At 41.6% G+C, this 9122-nt stretch overlaps 1 protein-coding gene across 1 annotated transcript; it reads right to left on the bottom strand.

Annotated features, from left to right (window-relative positions):
• Nucleotides 1–3029: 3029 nt before the first annotated feature.
• Nucleotides 3030–8853, bottom strand: LOC136511422 (PHD finger protein ALFIN-LIKE 5-like). The gene is made up of 5 exons (XM_066505485.1): nt 8662–8853; nt 8523–8555; nt 7570–7798; nt 3839–3968; nt 3030–3774 (listed from the first exon to the last, which is right to left on the bottom strand). Exons 1-5 carry the CDS (start codon nt 8762–8764, stop codon nt 3496–3498), a joined length of 774 nt encoding a protein of 257 aa, XP_066361582.1. The 5' UTR covers nt 8765–8853; the 3' UTR covers nt 3030–3495.
• Nucleotides 8854–9122: the final 269 nt, after the last annotated feature.

Raw genomic sequence — 9122 nt, 5'->3', positions numbered from 1 at the left:
TAATAAATAAATATAAATAAATTAGTTAGGCTTAACCATGATATTTTCTGTGGTGTTTGTGATGTATATAATCTGTGGATGATATTAGTTGGTCTTAGAAAAAAATGGTTATAGGCAGCTAGTTAATTATTGCTTTATAATTCAACTAGATGGCTGTATGTATAGTTTCTGTTGTGATAATAATTTTACGATGATAATGATCTTTTTTGTAGAACTTGTTAATAACAAAGTTGTATATATCTTACTCATCTACCTTATGTTAAATTTTCATAGTCACAGGCCTAATGGTTTAAAAATTATAGCTGTTAGAAGTCTGCTGTCAGAAATACTTGCTCTCTGGATAGATCTAAAAGATTGAATTGTTTGACCTAGATAACTACTGAATTACCTTAAGATGATTAAAATAAAGTTATAGGCATTTTCATAAGCTTTTCATAAAGTCCACAAACATATTATTTATATATGTGTAACTCCAGTTATGGTCAAAACTTGTGGCTGGTGTCTTGTAGTCCAAAAAATATCTTACACAACTGTTTAATTAATTACTAGGGAATAGATATACACCTACTCAGTAAAAGAAAAATTATTTTGTTATCACCTTAATGCAAGGCTGCTGAGAACACTTATGAGGATGCATTCATCACATCATATCATATTATATATGTCATTATATATGCATCCATGATATCTTATTCCGTGCTCTTGCATATATGATCGTTCGAAGGGATAACTCTGTTGGAGTTCGAAGAAGAGCCGAAGGAACAACAGGAGGCATCTCATGCCGTAGCTCCAGAAGGAGAGAAGCAAACTCTTGAAGACTTACCCGAGTGCCCAGACCATAGGCCAACTTCTTTTATTAAAGGCAAGCTCTGGAGCATTTTAAGCCTCCTATACTTTATAAAATATTACTTGAGTCCTTTTATGTTTGATGCATTAGGTTATAAGAGTTGATTGGAAACACTTGATGCATAGAACTACCTTGTCCAGATACATATACCTTTAACCCTGTGTAGGTCCAGGATCGAATATATGCTTAGCCATGCTTAGACCGGTAGAAGTCGGGTGATTTTCTGTCACCTGCGAGATATATGTGGATATCGGAGCACGATTGATTATATTTGCTATCGTGGAAAAGAAACATGGGATAATGTAACTAGAGGCCGGACGGAGTCTATGCGTAGGTTGACTCATGTGATTTCGTCTGTGCCGATTAAGGATCGTGCCGTTGTTGGCACTTTAATCGAGATTGAGCGTATGCCTCTCACTTAACTGACCGGATAACTCGTTCCGACTGTGAAGCCGAGTAGCTCAACTCAGGCTAGGCCTCATTCTGTAAGAGTGCGCACTCTGGATGGTAGTAAGGATGTGCGGGGAGCCAGATGTGAGCCCAAGGGCAGGCCGGGCCTGAACGTCCTGGCAGCTGGTCGTTCCTGATTGTGTGGCGCTAATCGAACCCGCGAAATATGGACCTGAGTTGTACCAAAGGTGACCTAAGATGACTGTTGATTTGGTCTGCCTGGGTTTGTGTTAGGAATAAATTCCTAGTTGGTTGAAATCGATTCGAATCGCCGTCTCTCCCGGATAATGAGAAACTTGGCTAGCCCCACATCGTAGTAAGTGTATTATGGAATGATGGTTATGATGAACATGGAATTACTACACCGTCTATATTATTATTGTATGCTACGAAATGATATACCACATGTTAGTTGCTAATCTATAGATAAATAGTTATACTTAACTTGATGACCGAATTATAAATGTACAACTGAATTAGTCACTTTTTATGTAAAATATTGTTAAGCTAGCTCCACTTATAAAGTCTTGTATGATTCTTGGAGTCACTTTATTTTTGGCTTATGATGGGTAAGTCTAGCTGAGTACCTTCTTGTACTCAGGATTTATTTCCCATTGTTGCAGATAATACGATGTATCATGGCTACTGTAAGAACTACTTCTGTCCCGTCGTGGATGAGGAGTAGGACCTTGGGCAAGGCGTCTCTTGATAATCCCTCTATTATGCTTTTATGGTTGTGATCATGAGCTGGCACCGTATTTGAACAATGATGATAGATGTTGGTTTCAAACTCTATTTGCTTCCGCTACTACTTTACCTGAACTTGGTTTATAATAACTTTTAATCGTACTTTGATGTATGGAATTGTATTTGTGAACTTTACGTAACGTGTGACATGTATGTTGAATCATGTACGATCTTGGTTGAATTGAGACCCTTCGTGGTACTCGACGAACTACCAAATTTATATAAGCTCAAGTATGACAGTGCGACCACTTATAGACTACTATTATATTTATACTCTTATAAATTGGATAGTTCTGCTACAGCATCTGCCGCGTCCTGCCAACCGTTATGCTCACGCCCGGCGTCGCGCACTCGCGCGTGCAGCCGTGCACCAGCAAAGCATCGAGTTTCATTTTGGCCGTGCATATGGATGAGGAGCCGGAAGGAGTCGTTCTTTTTTTTTTTTTTTCTGTTCTCTCGTTCGTCATTTGTCCGGCTTCTGTACGTGCCGAAGCTGAAGCCCCGTCAAACTTGCCCTTAGAAATTCAAGCTTTGATAAATTCTTGGTTGCAGAGCCATTTTGATAAAAAAAAAAACGCTAACTTCTCTTGTTTGAGCCAGTGTCACTTATCTTTGGAGAGCATATAGCGAGAAACCATAAATAGAGAACGCCTACAACAACTTTAGTAAGAAACTATAGATAGAGAATGGCTTCAGCGCTCTGAAGAGTTAGCTCGCTCTCTGTATCTTTTGAAAACATAGAGAGCGAGAAACTATAAATAGAGAATAGGGAATATTTAGATATCACTCTCTCCATTCTCTTTTATCATATCAAGATTTAAACTTTAAAATCTTTGCCAAATGATTTAACTAACAATTTTAATTATTTATAATATAAACTTAACACGATTAGATTTGTAATTAAACGGGTTATCCGATTTAGACATCGTGTCATGTTACAATGTGCCTCGTCAAAGAGATTAAAGAGATATAATGTGCTTTAAGAGAGATCGAAGAGAGTACTCTTACTCTTAGCTCACAAATTCTTGAATATCCTGTCCTGTGAGTAAACAAAATTGCAGAAGTATAATTTTGACATATATTGGTTTGGAACGAAGCAATCGATCAAAGGCTCGAGGATCAAAATTTGAAACACCTAGCCCATTGCGAAAAGTCGAGTGGCACGATCAACTGGAACTAGACTAGCGATGTAGAAACGGTCAGTTAAGTCCTTTGAGTCCAAAAACGTCCATCACACGTCTGCAAGACTGCCTGGTAATACAACAACAACCGCTTATAAAACATTAAACACAATTAAGCCCGAGCAACATGAGCTGCTGAGGGCGGCGAGTGAATCAACAGCGTTCATTCGAAATGAAAAGCAAGTCTACAAGCTAGACAGCTAGGCATATATCTGCAGACATCAATGATTTGGCGCTTACTTCACTCCAGGGTCATACCAGGGCTTGACGCTAGGCTCTTGCCCTCTTGTTGCTGCAATCTGGGCATTTGTAGTGCTTGATGTGCTCGGCTCGTGCAGGCGTGATCTTGACACACTTCCCATGGTACCACCGCTCACAACTGTCACAACAGATCCAGAATTCGTCCTTGCCGTCATTTGTTCCGCAGGATCCACATAAGGTGTTATCACGCTCTTCCTCTTCTTCATATTCTTCACCACTCTCATCATCGTCATCCTTGGGGGGCACTGCCACTTTTGTCGCCTTTGAATGAGACTCCGGTCTTGATGTCTGAAACAGAAAATCATCAGTGACGAAAATACTGAAGGGCAGCACGATAAGTGTCTAAACTTACCATTTTGGAACTTGGTTTGTTGCTTTTGCTGGTACTATTGGGGCCCTTCTCCTTGTTTTGTTTCTTGGCAACCCCAGTCACTACTTCAAATATCGTGGGCAAGTTATTTATCATGTTGAAGAGTCGCCGCCTGTTAAAAGAGAACAGCAAACCACACATTTTTAAATATCCATAGAAGCATAAACCAGTTTATTCTATGCAAAAGTAATAATCTGAATACTCCGAACTGGTGAAGATAGCAGTATTAGAATCCACTAAACATAATGTTTTTGTTGTTCATCACTAAAGCCTTAGCTTGACCAAATCCTTGTAAGGCACCCCCGTAAGGAAAAACCTATCAGATCCCTTTTTCTATCAGTTGGTTACTTCTACCCCTTGTCCCTAGTGTATTTCCGCATCCATGTATTTTCTTGAAGTCATGTAATCACCAACACATACTCCAATGTAGTAGGGCAAAAAGGGAGACATCCATTCTGGTCAGCCAACCAATCCACCCAGTAGATAACAACTAGCTAAAGTTGTTCAAGTGGTCAATTATTAGCTTCTCTAACAAAAACAGATTTGTAGAATGAATGCTCTCACCGGGGTTCATAAAAAGAATGGAGAACAATAAGCAAGAATGGTCTAAGGTTATGACCAAAACCATAATACTTGGAGTTGAGCAGGGAACTTCAAAAATAATCAATAGTGAAAATGCATTGCATGAACAATGTAACAAGCATAACGAAGAATATTCCAATCATCTTTACATTTATTCTGTCTGTTTCCTATAGATGCATAAAGTTTAAGTTACTTTCAGTCACTTGCTACTGAGTCTTCATCAAGATCTTGGCAAAAGCTGAAAATATGTGATGTTTAGTGTTTTCAGTCTAAATGAGACTCATCAAATATTCATCAAGCAGTTTGAGACACTTTCATGTTTGCCAACTAGCATGTTGCTCAATTATAAAACCAGCTGTTCACAACCAAGTGAAGCTAAAGAACCAAGATGTTAAGGAGACATCACAAATATGATTCTAAAATAAAGCAACAACCAAAGAGCTGCAAACCCGGAAATACACACTTTCTACAGTACTTGTTACTTGTGAGATGTCAGAAATGGAATAGCTTCATTTCAACCAAGAGTCACCTCCTTTTCCTTACAAATGATAATTTTTACATAAAAAAAGTCCGCTGGCAACAAACTTTCAACTACAAGTTTCATGTCATTAAAGTGTCATGAAAAGTGTGCAGTGCCGCTATGAGTTACGCTAGACAATGAGTCAAACCCAGAACTCGATCCCTGTCTACATTGAGCTCCAACGGTGGAACCAATTTAGTGAGTCATTTCTCCCCTACAATGCCACAAAATCAGTACCTTACCTCTCTGTATCAATTTAATAGCTAACTTAGAACTTTCCAATATGCAAAGCAACAATGTCATGTTAAAAAATACGAATAGTGTCAGATGTGCTTGATATATCCATCCCATATCCGTATCAATTATCTAACTTTGAGTATTCGGATTCGGATACGGCATGGATATTGAATGTCTCGATTCAGATACAGATTAGCATCTGAACCCCATTGGTCTGACGGTCCCATTTGCACCCCTACCTATGCCTACCACCTAAATGGTGATCAAGAGGGCCTACATACACTAAACGGTTAGGCGGTATGGTGGTTACGCAAGTTTGATCAACTTTGGCTACTATTTGGTTGCCACCACAAAGTGTGGTAATATTCTCTTCTAGTAAATAGGTCCCACGCGTCCATGACCCAAAAAAATGTGACAAGATTCTCTAAGGCTTAAGGTGTGGCAATATTTCAATATTTTGAGCACCTAACATTAGGCAAGCGTGGCAAATGGTGGCAACCTGTGGCTGGGAACCAAACATGCCCCTAGTAGGATTTAGGCAGGCTAGGTGGCTAAAAGGAAGAAATAAAAAATGGACTACATAGGAATATAATGAACTAATAATGGATGTAACCACAGAACTGTGGCAATCAAATGTATTCCTCCAGTCCCTGCCTTATTCTCTCCTCAAGTATGAGATCAGAACAGGCGTCCAACGTTCTTCCGATTTCAAAGAACAAAACCACATAAACATACATAAGGTTAAGTTTTGAAATTTATAATAACTTGCAGCATTAGCAGATAACATGAAGTGGTTCCACAAGAAGAGGATTGAAAGAGCTCCACCTTTTAGCCAAAGTGTGAGGCCTCCTGACCATCATGCTTCTGAGCCTCTGTGCCACTCCAGGTCAGTTGCTGCCCCACCTGCAATGTGGGCAGCAGCACTCAACTATCGCGGTTCCTAGCTCCAGAGACTTATGCGACACAATGTGCATTCGCCTAACCCGGCAGCCTGCTGGTGTGACTCTAGGAACTAATCCAAAGCCAGACCTACCATGCCTGTTTTTAGATGTACACGACTGGATTTAGGAAGAGGAAAAGGGGTCAGATTGATTCTAGGCTTTGGCTTGACTGCCTGAGTGAAGGTGACTTCAGGAAGAGTGAAAATTTGCAAGGGGAAGACAGTGACGCTTTGTTCTAGAGTGCTTCAACTGATTTGATGGGTCCAGCCCGTCTCGACGCATTCCATGTAAAAATATTTCTAGTGGTTTGGCTAGGCTGGGCCTAGGATGGATGGACTGAGTGGGTTGCATGGCCCTACCAAGACTCCAGTACAAGATCTTTTAAGCAAAAGAGATGTGTTGGGAGACTAAGGAGAGGCCACTGAAACAAGGAGATCACTTAAGGTGGTCTACTAAGGCCCCATTTGAGAGGGCTTCTCCTCCCAAAACAGCTCCAGCTTGTAGGGAATATTCTGCCTGTAGCAAGGGGCTGTTTTTCTCTCTTCCAGAAATGAACTAGGAGCCAGTGAATCCTGAAAAACTGGCTTCACCAACTCCGGCTCCTCCAAAGGAGCCATGGCCAAAAGAAGCCCTGCCAAATAGGCCCTAAATCAGGCCTACATTTTCTTATGCGCACCCTGGTTGGAACTCACTACCATCTCTCAGCCCACCGTTGTGCGTCTCTGCCTAGTCCTTCCCTCGATCATTCCATTGATTTCACTTCGTTCCTTGGCTTCAGATCTGACAATGCCTCTTCCTAATTGGCAAAGCTGAGTTCTCCTGGCTGCCACCCATCCCTTCATCCTCCACTCTATGCTAGCTAGTCTGTCTCTGGAAGGTCTCTTCCCCATTTCCCCAAATGTATCGAAGGCATGAGCATGTGTGAAACTCAACCGCAAATTCCTAAGCATCCTCATGGTGCACACATCAGTTGTTGGAACTGCCGAAGTGCTAACGATGCTATTCATTACCGTATCACAGCCTATGCCAAACATTGCCCGGTAAACATGTTAGTTTACGACTCGAAAAAATATGCTGGTAAATAACACTCAATTGCCAATTGATTTGAATCCTAATCCTTGTTGTCAATTCTTTGGTAATCCAAACAGTACAAATGGAACTGCAGGCCACTTTCAAATCAACTCTGATGTTAGATTATGCACAAGCAAACACTAAATATAAGAATCAAACTGATCCTTAACAAAGGAGAAATCACAATGATTTTTTTCCCAATCAGGTGGGAATCACAAGTGAGCAATGATGGATTTCTTTTTGCAAGTATTTCATATCTGTTGGTCAACACTAACCTGTAGATGAATTTGTGAAAATGTGCTTGAAGCAAATAAATTTCTTTTTCAAGGAAACTGAAAAGTTCCAGTGCCTAGAATCGTTACCTAGCCTCTTTGTCAAACCCAAACCGGGCCGCAAAGTAGAATGCAACTGCCAGTAACCAGGAATCGCTGTGGACAGCAACTAGCGCCAACCAATCCTTCTCATTCATGCCATCCCTAGCAAAGTTTATACCCAAAGCTGGTTCAGGGATCTCCGGAGGAACTTCCTCTGCTGGCAAAGTTACTTCCCATGTTTCGTTGGGGTAGCCGTAAAGGCACAAGTTTTCCTTTTCTGTAAAAAAACTCGAATTAGTAGATAGAAAGGACCAATGTTTTGTATTACTTGTAATTTACTCAGTGAAGTGCAAGGTGCAAGCAAAAAGTGCTAGGCTTAAAAAGAAAAGGCTACATGGTTGCACTAAAATTCAAGATAAATGAAGCAAGCTCACACTCCTAAACCAATCCTATAGCACAATTGGCACAAAAATTGGTTCACTGGCTTCACTAAAACAAAGAGTAACTAACTCCAAGTCTCTAAGATAGGTCATGAGTCATAACTCATGACCCTATGTTGCATTTATGGAATATGGTAGAAGCAGGAAAAAAAACAACAACAAAGAGACAGCAACCGTGGCTACTTTTGAGTATAGAAATCCCAGCACCCAAACCTGGAACTTCCCATAAATTCCAACATTTTCCAGTGTAGCATCAACGGCAAACAGAGTCAAAAGTCGAGCTAATGAATGCATGAACAATAAAATCCTGACGAATTCGATGATTCCCATCCAACCTTTCGCCCAATCTACAATTGCAATCGCTCACCAGTCACCACACACCAAACCATTACATCATCAACTGAAACCACAGCGGACCAGTACTAGGTTCCCATTTCCAGACCAGCGAGTGGCAAATTTAGCTTCGGGACACCAAGCAGGGCGACCGAACGCCCGAACCCTAGCAACCAAGTGACTGTCGGCGGCCCCAAGCCTACGACCGAGGAGATCGAGCGGACTCACCGGGGTCGCACAGCTGGTAGAACTTCTCCACATCTGCGCAAACCACCAAACCAAGCAACACGTCAGCACCGGCGAAGCCGCCCGCCAGATAGGCAGGCAGGCGAAATCCGGAACAAAGGAGCGAGCGACGGTAGCATACCGTTGGTGAGGGCCTTGATCATGCCCGCGCGGCGGCCGCGGAAGTCGCGGAAGACCTCCTCCGCGGTACGGGCAGAGTAGTGCGCGCCGGCGCCGGGGTCCATTTAGGGTTCCGGCGAGGAAGCGGCGGCGGCGGCGGAGACGAAGGGAGGAGGGGGAGCGCAGGCAAGAGGGTGGGAGGAGACAGGAGACAGGACCGCAGACCAGGAGGGGTGAGGTTTTATTTTGAGAGAAAATTGTGGTCATTTTCTTTTCTTTTCTTTTTTTTATTTTCCCAAGTGACTGGCTATACCATCTTTATTTTACTTCTATTTCACGGAATAAAGTGGCCGTTTCACAAAAGAACAACACAACACAAAGAAAAACCGATATAAACAAATTATTTTCTTACTTTAAAAACTATGGGACCTAATAAATTATTTAAGGTCTCAATCAACCTTAACGTCGTTCGTAGGGAAAAAA

Source organism: Miscanthus floridulus, chromosome 16 (genome assembly GCF_019320115.1).
Source record: "Miscanthus floridulus cultivar M001 chromosome 16, ASM1932011v1, whole genome shotgun sequence".
Lineage (NCBI taxonomy): Eukaryota > Viridiplantae > Streptophyta > Magnoliopsida > Poales > Poaceae > Miscanthus > Miscanthus floridulus.
The sequence above is the reverse complement of the archived record's forward strand: the minus strand, read 5'-3'. Positions and strand labels throughout refer to the sequence as shown.

Coding starts and splice junctions, on each gene's coding strand:
- LOC136511422 (XM_066505485.1), bottom strand. CDS start 8,764: ATGGACCCCGGCGCCGGCGCGCACTACTCTGCCCGTACCGCGGAGGAG. Junction 8,556..8,661: donor GATCAAGGCCCTCACCAACG/GTATGCTACCGT, acceptor TGGTTTGCGCAG/ATGTGGAGAAGTTCTACCAG. Junction 7,799..8,522: donor CTACCAGCTGTGCGACCCCG/GTGAGTCCGCTC, acceptor GTTTTTTTACAG/AAAAGGAAAACTTGTGCCTT.